This window comes from Eubalaena glacialis, chromosome 2 (genome assembly GCF_028564815.1).
Source record: "Eubalaena glacialis isolate mEubGla1 chromosome 2, mEubGla1.1.hap2.+ XY, whole genome shotgun sequence".
Taxonomy (NCBI): Eukaryota; Metazoa; Chordata; class Mammalia; order Artiodactyla; family Balaenidae; genus Eubalaena; species Eubalaena glacialis.
Genome location: NC_083717.1, coordinates 76,256,048 through 76,274,850, shown reverse-complemented (window position 1 = coordinate 76,274,850; position 18,803 = coordinate 76,256,048). Strand labels below are relative to the sequence as shown.

Genomic DNA, 18,803 nt, shown 5'->3' with positions numbered 1-18,803 from the left:
AGTGGGAGCCCTGAGTTTGTTTTCCTGCAACTAGATGGTCCCATCCGGGGGTGATGGGAGACAGTGACACCCGAAGTGTGTTGCTTATGTCTAGTCTACTCCGTAATTTTGTTTTGGTTGCTGTCACTGCAGAAAACTCTGCAGGATGTTGGAAATGGAAGCAGGCTTTTCAGTGCTTTTGTGGCAATCTCAGGCTATTCCGCCTTCACCTTAATCCAGAACATATGAAGTTGTCTCAGACATACTTTTAAGGCCACCGTCATTTGCGATCTCAAGAAGTTGATCCTCTTCTAGCATGGACAAAGTCGATTCACCTGGCTTATTCACAAATGGGTCGCAGATCCATTCCTTCCCAGTTCAGGGGCCTTTTGTGGTTGGGAAGTAATGCTCAAACTCTTCTGAAAGCTGAGATAGGTGATCATGCACCAGCTGGGAGAAAGAAGGCCCTGGCTCAGTCTCTTTCAAAATCTCTGCTAATGTTTGAAACATGTCAAAAATCCTAACGTTCACTCGTCGCCCCCATAATTCCAGTTTGGCTTTGAATGCAGCCACTTTATCTGCCGACTGGAACACAGTTGTCGTTCTCCCCTGAAGTGACAGATTGAGTTTGTTGAGCAGGTTGCATATGTCACACAAGTAAGCAAGTTTTGCGACCCATTCTGTGTCACTGAAAGGTGCTGCCACTCGTGACTGTTTTTCTAAAATCTCTGGAGCGGCTCTCGTAACTCAGAAACTCTGGCCAGTGATCTACCTTTAGAAAGCCATCTCACTTTTGTGTATAAGAGAAGACGTGTGTGCTCTACGTCCATCTCCTCACAGAGCTGCGCGAACAGACGTGAGTTAAGGGCATGTACTTCAATGTGGTTGATAATTTTAATCACATCCTGCAAAACGTTGTTAGGTTCAGGTGACATTTTTCGGCTAGCCAGCATTTCTCTATGGATGACACAGTGTGTAGACTCACATTCAGAAGCGACCTCTTTGACCTGAGTAGTGAAACCAGAAAGCTGTCCAGTCATGGCAGCTGCTCTGTCTGTGCATATAGTGACACAAAATGACCAATTCAGTTTTCCTGATATGTAATCATTCAAAGACTCTAGTAGTTCTGCAGCTGTGGTGTTGGTTGGCAACAAAAGTGCACATAACATATCCTCATGCACATCCTCCTGAAAAATGTATCACACAAAAACAAGCATTGTTGCCTTGTTCTCAACTTTGATAGACTCGTCAACCTGGATTGCATGCCATGGTGACTCATTAATCCTCTCTAACAGTTGTGCCTTAGTATCCTCTGCTGTTTCATCAATTCATCTAGTTATGGTGCTAGCCGAAAGAGGAACACGTGCCACCTTTTGAACTGCAGCCTCTCCTAAAAGTTCACAACAAATGTCCTTAGCAGCAGACAGGATCAACTCTTCACCAATAGTAAAGGGCTTCTTAGCTTTAGCAATACAGACACATTTCATGCTCTCAGTGCAGACACATTTGATGAAGTGGTGGCCTTCAATAATTGCTTCTGTTCTTCGTGTTCATGTTTTTTTCTTTTGAAAAACTCCAAAGGCTTGTCTTTTAATGCAGGATGCTTGGTCTCCATGTGGAGAAGCAGTTTTGAAGGTTTCGTGCCTTTGTTGGATAGCCGGTTGCCACGTATTATTACAAAGCGGGCTTGGAGAATGTGAATCACCTGTTGCAATGAACCCATAATTTAAGTAGGACTCTTGGTATTTTCTTTTAAATGCAGCTTTCTATTTGTTGGCAGTCTTAGAGGCTTCTGCTGTCTCATCATTGGGTCTTTTCAAAGAAGCTCTCCAGCAGCGTTTGTTTATTACTCGTTTTGGCTAGGGTTAGCTTGTGGGCTTACCAAAACTGTGACTGAGATAAGTGCACAGTGTGGGGAAAGAGGCGTGGATGGAAGTGGTAAATAAAATAATGGGCGGGCCATGCGTGGACTAAAATAAGTGTTGGATTCTGACTTAAAGCCTGCCACCAGATGCAGCGCTACAATTGAAGTACATCAACTCACTTGCCACTATAAAGCCTGCCACCAGATGCAGCTTAATTGTCACTTACCATTCAGTAATAGGGTTTTGATATGAGTCTGCAAGCAATTGATTTATTATGGTCCCTGTGTAGTCAAACCTCTCTACTAATGATAATCTGTATTTGCAGCTGCTCCCCAGCACTAGCATCGCCACCCCAGCTCCACCTCAGATCATCAGGCATTAGATTCTCATAAGGAGCGCACAACCTAGATCCCTCGCATGTGCGGTTCACAGTAGGGTTCGCGCTCCTATGAGAATCTAATGCCGCTGCTGATCTGACGGGAGGCGGAGCTCAGGCGGTAATGTGAGCGATGGGGAGCAGCTATAAATACAGATGAAGCTTCCCTCGCTTGCCTGCCACTCACCTTCTGCTGTGTAGCCCGGTTCCTAACAGGCCATGGACCAGTACTGGTCCGTGGCCTGGGGGTTGGGGACCCCTGTTTTAGACCTTTAGGTAGTGGAGGATTTCTTCTTGATATAAAAGGCATTGATAGATTTGATTATTTTAAAATTTAAAATGTTGCTCATCATTCTTTTTTTTTTTTTAATTAATTAATTTATTTAGTTATTTTTGGCCGTGTTGGGTCTTCGTTTCAGTGCGAGGGCTTTCTCTAGTTGTGGCAAGCGGGGGCCACTCTTCATCGCGGTGCGCGGGCCTCTCACTATCGTGGCCTCTCTTGTTGCGGAGCACAGGCTCCAGACGCGCAGGCTCAGTAGTTGTGGCTCACGGGCCTAGTTGCTCCGCGGCATGTGGGATCTTCCCGGACCAGGGCTCGAACCCGTGTCCCCTGCATTAGCAGGCAGATTCTCAACCACTGCGCCACTAGGGAAGCCCGTTGCTCATCTTTCTTAAAGAAGAAAATAAGAAGTTACAAATTGAGGAAGATATTGGATGGTAAAAGGTTAGTGTCAAGAATATATAAAGACCTCATACAATTTAATAAGAATAATGCAAACAACCCAATATAACAATGGGTAAGAGACATGAACTGACATCTTACCAAAGAAGAAACACATGGCCAATAAACCTGTGAAGAGATTCAACATCATTGGTTAATGTTGAAATGAAAATTTTAAAACATAACAATATATGCTTTTTTACACCCAGTTGATTGGCATCTGAAATATCTGAAAATGCCAAGCATTAGAGAGGGTGTAGGTGCCTAGGATCTCTTACCCATTGCTAGTAGGAGTATAAATTAGTAGGGTCTGATATTACCTCCCAGTGTTGAACATACACCATAGTCTGTGATCCATTAATTTCTGCCTGACATACACGGTTGTGCTTGTACCACAGGAGGGCGTGTTCATAGCAGCATTGTTCACAATAGCAAAATCCCAAAATAACCCAAAGTGCCCATCAGTGGGAGTATGGACAAATAAATTGTAAGAAACTGTAGAATGTTTTTCTGTAGTTAAAATGAACAACTACAGTGGCTATAACAATATAGTTGAATCTTAGCAATAAGTGAAAACAATAAGTATCAAAATATTACATATGACATAATGGCTTTTGTAAAAGTTGAATTCAACTAATGCACACATAACATACTTTCAAGAAATATATATATGTATGTATATATACACACACATGCATATGTGTGTGTATGTGTGCCATACAGTCTTAAAAGGAGAACAAGGGAATGATGACAGGATTCAGAATAGGAGCAGTTATTAAAAAATAATTAACTGAATGAAGTGAGCCATGCATGGACTAATGATGAGAACGTGCCATGAAACAAGGATTAAGAGATTAATGATAATCATAATAATAGTAATAGTAATAATAATAAATGTTTATTATAAGAAGTTCAGTAAAAGAGAAATATGGGGCATCCTGGAAGTGTGTACTTGCTGTACCTGATCTACTCTGTGGGCTCCAGGAAGGCTTCCATAAGGAAGTGACTTGTGTGCTTAGCTTGAGGGATGAATAGTAACTAAGCAGGTGAAAAGGTCAGTGAAGAACACTGCAGACGGAGAGAACAGCCTGCGTCAAGGCCTTGAAGTGGGAAGGAGTGACATAAGTTCAAAGCCCTGAAGTGTAATCAGTGTGGCTGAGGGCAGAGGAAAAAACAGGACAGAATATAGGAGATGATGCAGGGAGGTAAGTGGGTTGGGACCAACTCTTTCTGAGCGTTTTAAAGGATTTTTGTTTTATCCTAAAACAGGAAATTGTTTAAGGAATTTATACAGAATTTAATTAGTTTGATTTTTCTTTGCTCACACTTTTGTTTCTTTGGGATTAATACCTAGATTGAAAGGTACATAGAAATATATTCATGTTTCAAGATTTGGGGTATATACTGCCAAGTTGCCCTCAAGAAAGCTTATAAAATATACTTTTCCACCTACAGTGTGCGTTATAGTATGATTGTACAAATGCCAGCCTTGAGCATTAAACATTAAAAAAGATTTCCAGTATAGAAGGAGAGTGACATAATTGTTGCCTTGTGTCTATTTTATTATGAACATTGAAATTTAGAAAGTGCATATATGCAGTTTGTCAGATTGTGTTTTAAAATATTAAAAAATATTTTAGTCAATATTAAACATTTTTTTATCCTAATACTTTTTTTTTTCTGTTACTTCCAAAAAGGACTATAGCATTTTAGCCAAATGATTAAGCTAAACAAGTTGTTCAACTTAGAGAAAATGTGATTCAATACCAAGTAAGGACTCAAGAAATTTGGAATAATTGAACTGGTAGCTTACTTTCTTCAGAGTCTACAAAACAATAAATTTTCCAAAAATTTTCTCAGTTTGCTCACTGTTGTTTCTTACATCCTACTCCTTCTCTCTGGGTGTTCTTTTCTTCTTACTGAAGTATATTATTTAATGACTTTTTCAGTATGGCTGTGTGGGTGATACATTTCTTAATCTTTGTATGTCTAAAACTGTCTTTATTTTGTACTTATTCTTGCATGATAGGTTGTTTCCGCTCAATCCTTAGAAGCTGTTTCTCCAACATCTTATGATATTTATTGTCTTCTGATATCTACTGTCTTCTGATATCAATTGTGTGCTGTTAGTCTTACAGTCAGTCAAAAAAGTCATTTTGTCTTTAGTCTCTGGTAGCTTTTAAAATTGTTATCTTTATCATGGGTTATCTGAATTTCGCCATGTTCTGTTTATTTTTACTTATGCTACTTTGTATTCATTGAATACTTTAAAACACATGTCTTTTTTCAGTCTTAGAAAGTTGTCAGCACTCACACCTCAAATATTGCTTTTTTGCCATTCTCTCCATTTTGTCTTTTGGGACTTCTCAACCTCCCTTTGACTTACTTGTCCTCCATCTTTCTTAACTATTTTTTCATGTTTTGATTTGTCCACCATCTTTCTTAACTATTTTTTCATGTTTTGAATCTCTGTCTTTGCTGCATTCTGAGTGAGCTCCTTGCTACTATCTTCTAATTCACTGATTTTATCTTCAATCATGTCCAGTCATGTTTGTCAGCTCTATTAAGAAAACTGTTTAGCTTATTTCTAGGATTTCTCATTTTTTCCTCTTAACCACTTGTTCTTTTTTCATCTCTGCTTTTTAAAAATAGTTTAGAGTTCTCTTGATGGATGTTAATCTATCTTTGATTGTTGAGTACTTTAAACATTTGTATTTTAAGCTCATCTGATCCCAGGCCATACATGTGAGTTGAAGGAAAGTGGCAGTAGTAAGAGTAGAGGCCACAGGAGTCTGGGCTCCTGTAATTTACTTATGCCTTTAGGACTGTTAAGCCTGACGTCTATATATCCCTTTCCCTCCAAGACGGAGTGCTGCCCATATGCTCACCTCTATGGCTTGGTGTTCATGATGGGCTGCCCAGATTGCATGGTCACTCAGTGACCCCTGCGTAGGCATGCAGTCTCTACTGGAGCCCAGTAGCAAGCTGGCTGCTCCTTCTCAAAACAGGAATGATTGTGTTGGAACAGGACATGACTTTGCTCTCAGTTCCTAGGGGGTCATTCTGTGACTCTGCTGTTAGGGTTTGACAGAGGCTTCATAACCCAGCTTATCTGCCACAGATACTTTGGGCACCTTTGGAACTGCCAAGTTGTAAGGCTCAAGGGCAGAGCAGCTGGGACCAGCTGTAGAGCCTCTGCTCTGGACCACACTCAAAGCATACAGCCTTACAGGTGGTTTGGTAAAAGGTTAGGAATAGTACTTTCAAATGTGGTAGAAGTTGCCTCCAAAATCCAAAGAGGCCCCGAACCTGAGAGGGCGGAGGTGGTACTACAGAGCGACAGACCACATCCGGCTCACTGTGTAAGCTTTTTGTAACTGGGCTCTCACTGCATGTTCAGTTTTGTACTCGTGAGCATTGTAAAGACTTTGTTGCTTTGATGGTTACATCTCTAGTCTTATTAAGCAACATCCCTGTGGTTTAGCTTAAAAACCATAATGAGAGCAGCTCTCTGAATTCATTCAAAACTCTGTTAAAAGGCATGATCCATAGTGCAGTTTCTTCGAGTGGGGTCATGCACTTTATAGTGTGTAAGGAAGCTTTAGCGCGTGTTTGAAGACTTTGACAAGAATTATCTTTGTCGTCTGCCCGGATAGATGTGACGCCAGCATAGCCAGACTCTCTGCTGAGCACAAAACGACCTATGAGGGGCTCCAGCACTTGAACAAAGAGCAGCAAGCTGCCAAGCTGATCTTGGAAACGAAAATCAAAGATGCAGAGGGACAGGTATGACCTGTTTCAGGTACCTTTTTGAAAGTGAGTATTTGTTCTTATCGAAGAATAACATGGTGTTGATTATTTCCTGCCTGAGAAACTAGGTAGGGCACCCAGCATAAGCATCCCTTTTCTTCTTCCTCCTTCTGTTTCACTGGAGTGGCCCTTTGTAAGTATGCGACCAAAATGCCAAGATTTTTCAGTACAACCCTAATTTTAAAGATTCTTTCCCCTCGTTCTTCAAACAATTAACATGTTCCAAAAATTCTAAATTATACCTCCAAAACTACCTCTTACACAGGTAAGTGATCAAAGCATTGTTTTACAGGGCACTCATCCCAGTTGGGGTTCAGGAAATAGATACTTTATTCATGAGACTTATGGACTACCTCATCACATAGTTTGTATGTGGGAAAAGATTAAAACAAAGCTAGAGAGTAGGCTGGCTAATAAATTTCAGAGTATTCCACCTTGCAATTCACAGACTAATTTCTGAAAGCAAAACTCTTGGCATTTCACAGTTTGTTTTTTGGCTTCTTAGAAGTTCCCCTTTGCCATAATGGGGCCTATCTTCTAGGACTTTCCCTACAGTGTCTGCCTTACTTGCTATTCTTCATTTAAAGAGAGACTGTTCAATAAAATGGGGTATCTAGTCAATTTATTGGGTTAAACATACTTGTGTGCTAGCTACCTCTGATAAGGATCTAAAGCTACTTATGTAAAAAATAGTTATTATAAAACCTTGAAAAAAAAGAATAAAATGAAATAAGTCCAATAATTTTCTCTAAAGAAATGTGAGGACAGAATTATTAGATCAGAAAACAGATGCTAAGGAAATACTAAGCTTTCTAGTAGCCAAACTGAGTAAAAAACATATAGAAATCCATAAAAAGAGACATAATTTTTCTTTGTTTCGGATCTGATAAATACTTATTCCGTGAATACCGAATTAAGGAACATTGAACATCAGAATTTTTGCAGAAAATAAAGGCATTTCATAAAGGGCTAGTTTTATATTATTCAATACATTTTAGTAAAAAGACAAGGGAAATGGATAGGTAGTGGGAGAAAGGAGTGAGAGGGGTTATAGGTTAAAAATTATATATTCTGGTAACTTGATACGGAGGTAAATCTGGGACCTTGATGGAATTTGTAAGTGATAAGAATTCCGTTCTGTGATTAGCAACCACACTAATGGTAGAAATTCCAAGGTAAAAATGACTTACATTTTATGCCAGCAGGGGGAAGTAATGCTCCTGGGCAGAAGCTAGGCTTGCTCATCAGAGACCTGTAGTTAAGTGCTCAGTGCATGATGAATATTTTGGCAGTGCTACTGGTCTGATTTTTTTGTTTTTGGCTGTGCCACGCAGCTTGTGGGATTTCAGTTCCCTGACCAGAGAATGAACCTGGGCCACGGCAGTGAAAGCCCAGAATCCTAACCAGTAGGCCACCAGGGAACTCCTCTGGTCTTGATTTTTGATGGGTGTGTATAAGAGAAAATGGAAGTGGAGAGATGAGGTGGACTCCTAAATGAATTTATGAGATTAGATTGAATTTAATGCCATTGACTAGAATACAGCTCACTAATGTTTTCTGAAATTACCTCTGAAAAGGTTTGATATGACATTTACAAGCGAAGTTTCTTTTCCAGATTTCTCAGCTTTTGAACAGAGTGGACTTGTCGATATCCGAGCAAAGCACCAAACTGAAGATGTCCCACAGAGATAGTAACCACCAGCTTCAGCTTTTGGATACTAAGTGAGTAATCAACTTAGAAACATCTGTTTTGGTTGAAGTTCTTCATGAGCTTACTCAATACTATAATTTTTTCCCTTTTGGTTTTTATTTATTGCACAAAGTGAAAACCATAATGGAAGTTCACAGGAAAATTTCCTTGTAGCCTGTTGCCACTTTACCTTCCTAATTATTGTTTTTAGTGATTGGGTAATAACCCGTCTGTTTATCCAACAAATATTTCTTGAATATGGCCTAGGTGCTGAGGATCCAGTAATGAAGAAAAACAGGCTCTGTTCTTATCCTTGTGGAGTTGATAGTCTAGGGAGCTGATGAGTATTAATCGAATAATGACCTAAATAGAGCACACTAAATATGGTGCATGCTATATTATCACTAATGGTGATAAATGCTTTGAAGGAAAGATACGTGGTTGCCGTACGCTGAATAATGGTTCCTCCAAATATTGCCACGTCCTAATCCCTGTGAATATTATATGGCAAACAGGGACTTGGCAAATGTGATTAGATTAAAGATCTTAAGATGAGTAGATGATACAGTGTTATCTATGTAAACCCGATGTAATAGTCCCTAGAGTCCCTGTAAGAGGGAGGCAAGAGGGTCAGAATCAGGAGAGAAGGCCATGTGACAACAGAAGCGGAGACTGGAGTGTGATGTGCTATGAAGATGGGGGAGGGGGCCATGAGCCATGGAAGACAGGCGGCCACTAGGGGCTTAAAAAGGCGAGGAAACTATTCTCCCCTCAGAGCCTCCGGAAGGGACCACCTCTGCTCCAGTGAAAACTGATTTCAGACTTCTGGCCTTCAGAACCAGAAGGGAATGACTGTGTTGTTTTAAGCCACCAAGTGTGTGGTGACGTGTCACAGTAGCCGTGGGAAGCTAATACGGTGGTGCTGTGAGAATGCGTAACAGAAGCCTGGTTGTGGGACCTTCCGGAGTAGGCGATGTTGGGAGTGAGAGCTGAAGCACGAATGGCATTCACGAGGAAAAGAGTGAGGTGAAGACACAGGAGATGGAATAGCCCGTCGCGGGAGGAATGTGACATGAAGGAAACTGCAGGGTGCAGAGGGGGCTGAACAGAGCGTGCTGGTGGGGAATGAGGCTGGAGAGGAGGTGGCCAGCATGCAGGGCCCTGTAGACCGTGTTCAGGACATCTTGTTTCTTTCCCTGGAGCAATAAGGAGCCATTGGAGGATTTTAAGCAGATAGGGTGATATAGTCAGATGTATATGTTATTTTTTAAAAATGGCCTTGATTGCAGTTGGAAGATGGATCACAGGGGCTGAAGCAGACATGGGGACGTCGGCTCTGGGGGGCATTGTTGCAGGCGTCTAGGTGAGAGAGGTCTGCACCTAGGGGCTGCTGAGCTGTCTAGTTAGGACCCTCTAATGTGTTACACTTTGCATTGTGTTTTAGTGACACTTTAAACTGGACTTGCCCCCAGTGAAACTCATCTGCTGCTCATCTGCTCAATCACAGAACCATACACTTTTCCCTGTCATGAATCTTCATGAGCTTGGCATTTGCCTGCCAAAGCAGAGCCAGTCGTGACCATATATGTGTATGTGTGTGTATGTGTGTGTTTGTGTGTGTATTTGACTTATTATATTTTTTTAAAGACAACTTCAGTATGGAACTTTGTTAGAGGCTTGTGGAAGTTTTAAATTTATTATTCTCCTGGTTCTTGTATCTCATTCTCTCCATGCTTAATGCCATTTTAGGGTTATTGCTGATTTAACAGGAATTCTCTTATGAAAACCATGTTTCCTTTCCTCTAATTATCTGTATTTCTATCATTACTGAGTTATGTCACTCTTTCTCATAGATTCTGCAATCTTGCCAAGTACAGAAAGATCTCCCATCCCCTTCCTTCCATCGCACAGGAAGAAGATAAACATCTTAGTATATTTTCTTCCTTAGTAGATATTATTAGTCAGCAGTCATAAACATCTTTATTTTTCTTCCTACAATTTAAAGTCCGGAAGTCTAGACACAAAGGCTGTTCACAGAGGTAAGGGGACCAAGCCTGGGGCCTCTGTGAGGTAGAAGGACAGATTAGAGACCCAAAAGGTAAAACCCTGGTTGGATGAACTAGGAGACAAAAAAAATATTCCACAGTGACATCATAAGGAAACTTTCCTGTCAAAATCTTGATTCTGGGTAGAAGGGTAAAAGGTATTCCTTGAAAATTCAGGACCACAGTACAACCTTTATGTGGATTTAGAGTTAGAATTCACGTTACCCAAGCACCTTGAAGAAACCAGAATAAGTAATTTATCTTAGAATGATCTTGATTTGGTAGTGGCCCGAGATGCCTGGCAGAAGCAAATGCAAATACTCAGTCTTCAAGTCTTCCCACAGACGTGAAATTCTAAGGAACATGAATGTACAGTCAGAAATTGTAGGCCAGGGGAGCTAAGATCCCACATGCCTTGCGGCCGAAAAACCAAAACATAAAACAGAAGCAATATTGTCAAATTCAGTAAAGACTTTAAAAATGGTCCACATCAGAAATTGTAGGCCAACACAAGGAAAAAACATCACATAAGTAATAGAGTGAGAAGAAACAACAATAAGCAGAATCAGACTTCTAAATACTGCATATATAGGAATTCTTGGATAAAGTGATGTGTGTGTATATATATGTATGTATGTGTATGTGTGGGTATTCACACACATACACATTTTGAAGGTACAACTAAGGAATAAGAGCTTACCAAAAATGAACAGTCAGGGGAATTCCCTGGCGGTCCAGTGGTTAGGGCTCTGTGCTCTCACTGCTGAGGGCCTGGGTTCGATCCCTGGTCGGGGAACTAAAACCCCACAAGCGACATGGTGTGGCCAGAAAAAAACCCAACAGAATTGACAAACAGCCGAATTGAGCTTCTAGAAAATATGATCATTGAAAATAAAATGTAACTTCTTGCCTCACCTGACCAGGGAGCCTGAACAGTGACCCAGGTGGCCTTGGAGTCCAGCCTATAACCCTAGAAGTGGAGCCCAACCTATGGCCCCACTTGATTGCCGAGCAGAACCTTTGGCTTTGCCCAAGCAAGGAAACCAACCAACAACCCCTCCTAAAAGCAGAACATACCCAGTGACCTTACCTGACTAGGGAGTCCAGAGAGCAACCCCCCTCAACCACAGAGCACAGCCTGCAGCTCCACCTGACTGCAGGGTACAGCTGGTGGCCCTGCCTGACCAGGGATCCCGGCCAGTGACCTTACTCATCAGGGGTGCACAACCAGCAGCCTGCCCAGTTGTGGAGCCTCAGGCCCCATCATGGAGTCCAACCAGCACCAGCACCATGCTAGGGAACACAGTGACCCCACCGGACCAGAGGGAACTGCAGAGTCCAGCTGGTGGCTCCATTTGACTGTGCGACCCAGCCAGCAGCCCTGCCTACCCTGGGAGCCCAGCCAGTAGGATCACCTGACCGTAGAGCCCAGCCAGCAGTCCCCCACCACTCACACCTCAGCCCTGCCCAACTAGAGACCTAACAGACGTATATAGAGCATTCCATCCAACAGCTGCAGAATATACATTCTTCTTAAGTGCACACAGAACATTCTCAGGATAGATCATATGTTAGGTGACGAAACAAGTCTTAACAAAGTAAAGAAGAGTGAAATCATGTTAAGTACCTTTTCAAACCAAAATGGTATGAAACTAAAAATTAATGACAAGAGAAAATTTGGAAAATTCACAAATATGTGGAAATTAAACAACACACCCCTGAACAACCAGTGGGTCAAAGAAGATCAAAAGGGAAATTCAAAAAATCTTGAAACAAATGAAAATGGAAACACAGCATACCAAAACTTATGGGATGCCACAAAGGCAGTTCTATGAGGAAAGCTTACAGTGATAAACGCTTACATGAAGAAAAAAGAAAGACCTTGAATAAACAACCTACCTTTATACCTCAAGGAATTAGAAAAAGAAGAATAAACTAAGCCCAAAGATAGCAGAAGAAAGGAAATGATAAAGATTAGGCCAGAAATAAATGAAATAGAGAATAGGAAATAACAGAAAAACAATTGGGGGAAAAATCAATAAAACTGATTGATAAGCCAAATAGACAAAACTTTAGCTAGACTAACCCAGACAAAAAGAAAGAGGACTCAAATAAATAAAATTATAAATGAAAGAGGAGATACTATAACTGGTAACACAGAAATACAGAGGATCGTAAGAGACTACTATGCACAATCATATACCAACAAATTGGATAACTTAGAAGACATGAATAAATTCCTGAAACAACCTACTAAGACTGAATCATGAAGAAATAGAAAATCTGAACAGACCAATGATGAGAAAGGAGATTAAATCAGTAATCAAAAACCTCTCAACAAAGAAAAGTCCAGGACCAGATAGCTTCATGAGTGAATTCTAACAAACAGTTAATGAAGAATTAATGCCAGTCATCCTCAAACTCTTCCAAAAAGTTGGAGAGAACCCTTCCAAACTCGTTTTACGAGACCAGCATTACTCTGATACCAAAACCAGATAGACATTACAAGAAAAGAAAATTACTGGCCAATATCCCTGATGAACATAGATGCAAAAATCTCAGAATGCTAAGAAACCAATTCAACAGCACATTAAAAGAATCATACACCATGATCAACTGGGATTTATCCCTGGGATGCAAGGATGTTTCAATGTACACAAATCAATCAGTGTGATACATCACATTAACAGAATGAAGGATAAAAATCATACGATCATCTCAATAGATGGGGAAAAAGCATTTGACAAAATTCAACATCATAATAAAGACTCTCAACAATTTGGGTATAGAAAGAATGTATCTCAACATAATAAAGTCCACACATGACAAGCCCACAGCTAATCTAATACTCAGCGATGAAATTTTGAAAGCTTTTCCTCTAAGATCAGAAACAAGACAAGGATGCCCACTCTCGCCAATTCTGTTCAACGTAGTGCTGGAACTCCTGGCCAGAGCAATTAGGCAAGAAAAAGAAATGAAAGGCATTCAAATCAGAAAAAAAGAAGCAAAATTATCCCTGCTTGCAGATCATATGATCTTATAGAGAAAACTCTAAGGACTCCATCAAAGAACTGTTAGAGTAAATGAATTCAGTAAAGCTGCTGTGCTCCATGGTCAGTCTCCCAGGTTAGGTGGGGCTCCACAGTTGGGCAGGACTGCTGGCTTGGCTTCCTGCCCAGGTAAGGCTGAGAAGCTTTGCTTTTGATGATATGACCAGGAAGTTTACTTATCACTTCCACATGTGTCCCATTGCCTGGCTTAGCCATATGGCCACACGTAGCTGCCAGGGAGGCTGAGAAGTGTAGTTTTGACTAGGTAGCCGTGGATCCAGTTCACATTTGAGGGTTTCTTAATAGGGAAGAAGAGGAGAACAGATACTGCAGAGAATTGGGGGCTTCTACCACAGGGGGTGTTCATTTTATTATTATTATTAAGTCACATATATTCTTGTGTACTTTTATTACTTTCATAATAAAACTAAAAGGGGAGGCAACAAGTGTGGGGTGTTATTTTAAGGTATGTGGAAAGGGAGAGTTATATAGGAATAGAAGTTGGGGTTTGTTTTTTTTTTAATTTTCTGTTTGGTTTAAATTAAGAAATATCTGTATGGGGCAAGAGCAATTTGGAGAACATTAGAGAGAAAGGGAGCCAGGCTTCAGTCCTGGGAGATAAGAGGGAGAAGGAGGAAGAGTCCAGGGCAAGAGGGGAGCCTGGAGGGGAGCCAGGCTACTGTGTCCTTTGAGCCAAGAGCACCCTGGACCCTCTGAACTGCAAAGATTAGTACGTGGCATGGCTCTCTGTCACTGTGTGACACCTTGGTGTCCACACTGTCAGCTCTGCACGGGTGGGAGTATTATTAGGTGCTTTTCTGTTATATCTTCCTTCTCTCCACCCTTCCCAATGTAGCGCTAAGTGCAATTCTAAGAAAAAGGTAAGCATGTAATTCTGAGTGAGCTGAATTTAATGCTGATATATTTCTGAGAGATTTGATAGTCAGAGACTGAGACTCTTTGATGTCATATAAAAACTGTTTTATGACTAACTTGCTAACTTTCTTATTTTAGATTTAAAGGTACAATTGAGGAACTCAGTAACCAGATTTTATCTGCACGGAATTGGTTGCAACAGGAACAAGAACGGATGGAAAAAGAACTTTTACAGAAAATCGATCAGCTTTCCTTGGTTGTTAAGGAAAACAGTGTAGGTGTTGATGTTCAGCCATAAACATAGTAAAGTTATTTGGTGGGACCTGCAATGTTTGACTAATACCTCGTAACTTATCATTGATTTATTTAGAACCACATTAAGCTGTTACAGTTGTTTCTTGCCTTAGAATCTCTTTCCGTGGTTCATATTGATTCTTTGTGTTTGTTATAAAGAGACAGAGCACTTTGACTTGTTTTGGTTAACAAAGACTAAGTAGAAATTTTCAGTACTTTCAGCTAAGATGAAGCGAAATCAAGACCTTAATGAACCAAATTGTCCAGCTGCATTTACAATTACATACTTCATCTTAGCTTGTTTTAATTCCGTGATCTGGTAGAAACAGTGTTGACTAGATTTCTCCCTCCAGGCCCCTCCATCGAACTATAAACCCAGTATGAGGTGTCACAGTGCAAGATCTAAACAGAGTCCAGTTTTCTTTTCCATGTTCCTTCTCATTTTACCCCACTCTCCTGCAGAACTAAGGTTTGCAGAACTACTCAAAAATCATTTCAAGAAAGCCTTGCATATATAGTATTCAATATCAGTACTTGGCAAGCAGTTGTTTTTTGGTTTGGTTATCTAGCCTGACCATCTCCCTCTCCCTTCTCTTTTCTTTCACTGCTTCCTCCCCTTGGACTTTGATGGAGCATAAGTGACTGGTGTAGATTGCATCTCTGGCTCTGCTCTCTCTCGATGCTGAGCTGTTGAATTGCAGACTGTGCACTGAACACATCAAGAGAGTTTTGTTATGCTGTAGCCTACTTACAGCTTGATGTTTGTAGTCTTGGCCTCTAAAGCTTGCCTGCAGACCCAGATTCTCATAAGAACCAAGCATAGTGGAGAGGAAAGGAAAGAAAATATTCTGTTTCAAATATTTCTTTACATGTCTCCATATTTTTATCAGATCTCCTGATTTATTTAGATTCATAATAATACATTTGTAGGCTTCTGGGTCTTTGGAGCACTATTTTTACATCTAGATACGCTTAATAACTAAACTCCAGGATAATGGTGACTTTAATATGATAGAAGCTTATCTATCTTTCACATAAAAGAAGTCTGGGTGTAGGGATCACAGGGCTAATGTGGTAGCTTGTCAGTCCTCAGTGACCCATGATCTTTCTGGTTTAACTCTCTGCCAGTCCTAGAGAGTGACCCTTGTACTCATAGTTCAAGATGGCTACTAGAGCTCCAGCCATTACGTCTTAATTCCAAGAACAGAAGAAAGAAAGAAGAGGCAAGGATATGCCTCAGCTATTTTTTAACTTTTCCTGGAAGTTGCCACATATGTTTGTACTTATATCTCATTAGCCAGAACTTAATCATATGGCCACAGCAAACTCAGGAGACAATAGAAAAGGTAGTCTTTACTCTGGGTGACCTTATAGCCAGCTGAAAATCAGGGATCTGTTATGGAAGAAGGGGAGAATGGATATTGGGGCGAGCAACAAGCAACCTTTGCAATTCTGTTCCCTGCAGATTGTTCTTAAATGGTATTATGACTGATGCGAATGCATCAGACTCTTTGGAGTAATCAAGTGCCATTCTTATCATGGATCTCAGGGAGCCAGTGAAAGAGACGTGGAGAAGAAGCTCAGCCAGATGTCAGCCAGACTGGACAAAATAGAAGAGAGTCAAAAGAAGAATATGGAGGTACAGAGGACAAAACAAGAAGAGGAGAAGATGCATGGGCGAATCAGCAAGCTTGAGTTACAGATGACCGAGGACATGAAGGAAATGAAAGCAGAAGTTGATGCGGGTAGGCCAAAAAGAAAACAGTTCTCTGGGTCATTTTCTATTTGATCTAAAAGCCAATGAATTAGTATTACCCTACAACTACCACAAACCTGGCTGATGAAGTGTCCTTAGGTGATTTTCTAAGTAGCTGTGGTATATTGAACGAAAATGTTGCTTCGTTGCCGGGGACATGAAGATAGACCTCGAGAGACAGGCAAACAAACCTAAAATCGCTTAGCTTGCAACTGATGTACATTTTCTTTAGTGCCATCTGCAGATTCTTTTCTGATCAAGGCCAAGGTCAATATGCCTCAGAAATAAGCATATATCTTTTATTTTTAAGCTTAAATACTTTCTTTATTCTATATTTACTAAATATGTCTCCAATGCTTATTTGATCCATTATATAATCTAGCAACAAAGAACTAGAGAATATATAGAGAATAAGACAAAATGAAATCTTAACAAAATTAAAGAGAATTAAGATTAAATACTATTCAAACTAAAATGCATTGTTTTCTTCTCTGTTAAAAGCATTTTATATGTATATATATAAAGCATATATCTTTGAGGGGCCTTTGAAGGCTTATTTTATACTGTTGGCAGTATCCCACCATGGCAATGAATGATTTTCCTCTGCTCAAAAGTCCACAGGGCCCATTCCTCCACACTTGTTTAGAAGACAGTGTTAAGAGATGATTTTAAGTTCTGAAGTGCTGCCAGATAAAGGAAGGATTAGATTTATCCTCTGAACTCAGGAATACAGAACTGGGACCAATAACTCGAAGCTACCTGAAGACAGATTTTAACTCAGTATGAAGCAGAAGTATCTACAGTTAATGGTCCTAGAAAGATACGGGTGCTTTGTGAGCCTGAGAGCTCTTTACTGAAAGTATTTAAGTGAAGACTTGTTGACCATGGTCAGGAAAGAGAAGACAGTCGGGTAGTGTGGGAAGGGGGACTAAATTATCTCCTGGTTCCTTCCAGTTTTCTGGTTCTGTGAATTTTCTTCATGGAATTGTTCTATTTTGGCCACATGGAAATAAAAGTAGTTAGTTATCCCAAGAATAATTTTGTTGTAACCACCACAAGGTTACTATTTTATTTAAGGAGAAGCTGCCATTAAATTTATGAATTTTAGAACTTGTGAAGATAAAAATGAATTTTCTTTCTTGTCTTTTGGGCCAGTAGAATATGGTATTTGAATACTTTATTGATGGTTAACTTTGCATCATTTGCTGAGTGGATTTATTATCAGCTATACAACATATCACTGAGGTTGTGAATAGTTAGTACCTAATAAGAAATGCATATGAGCCTTTTAAAAATTAAAAATATTTACTTTTTCTTGTTACAAAAACAAATTTCTTAGTGGAAAATCATAAAACACAAAAAAAACCCCACAAAAAAACCTCCTATTACCCAGAGGTCTTTTTTATGTATATTATCTTTCTATACATACAGCATATATATATGCTTTTTCAAATACAGGCTCATGCAATACGTGCTGATTTGTAACCTACTCTTTTATTTAGTAATATGTTGTATCTTTTCATTCAGTAAGGACATTATTTTTTTAAAACTCACTCATTTATTATTATTATTATCAATATTATTATTATTATTATTTTGGCTGCACCACGTGGCTTGCGGGATCTTTAGTTCCCTGGCCAGGATTGAACCCAGGTCCTCGGCAGTGAAAGTACCGAGTCCTAGCCACTGGACCACCAGGGAATTCCCAACAAAATTATTTTTAATAAGTAGTTTTTATACTTCTTTTTCATGAATTGTTACATAAGGAAAATTTTCTGAGAGAAAATTCTAAATATGCTAATGAAGACAAGATGTTTTTGACACATATTTTAAAAACCAATAGGGGACTTCCCTGGTGGAGCAGTGCCTGCCAATGCAGGGGACACGGGTTCAAGCCCTGGTCCGGGAAGATCCCACATGCCGTGGAGCAACTAAACCCGTGCGCCACAACTACTGAGCCTGCTGCACTCTAGAGCCCGTGAGCCACAACTGCTGAGCCCGTGAGCCACAAAACTGAAGCCCGTGTGCCTAGAGCCCATGCCCTGCAACAAGAGAAGCCACTGCAATGAGAAGCCCATGCACCGCAACGAACAGTAGCCCCTGCTCACCGCAACTAGAGAAAGCCCGTGCGCAGCAACAAAGACCCAATGCAGCCAAAAATAAATTAATTAATTAATTTTAAAAAAACCAATAGGAATATAGAATAATACAAAATTACCTTTTGATTGGGAATTTTTTCTATTTTTAGCTTTTTATTTTGAAATAATTTCAAATTTAGAAAAACCGTTAAGACTAGTCCAAAAACTATACATCTTTCACTTAGATTCACCAATTGTTAACA

At 40.2% G+C, this 18,803-nt stretch overlaps 1 protein-coding gene across 9 annotated transcripts in view; it reads left to right on the top strand.

The window, feature by feature from the left end:
• The window catches only part of FAM81A (family with sequence similarity 81 member A), a 122,863-nt gene that overhangs the window by 101,652 nt on the left and 2,408 nt on the right, over positions 1-18,803 (top strand). For all 9 annotated transcript variants that reach the window (XM_061180253.1, XM_061180259.1, XM_061180257.1 and 6 more), the window contains exons 5-8: positions 6,598-6,727; positions 8,367-8,473; positions 14,551-14,686; positions 16,256-16,451. In XM_061180253.1, coding sequence (XP_061036236.1) covers positions 6,598-6,727; positions 8,367-8,473; positions 14,551-14,686; positions 16,256-16,451 — 569 coding nt within the window. The remainder of the gene's footprint in view (positions 1-6,597; positions 6,728-8,366; positions 8,474-14,550; positions 14,687-16,255; positions 16,452-18,803) is intronic.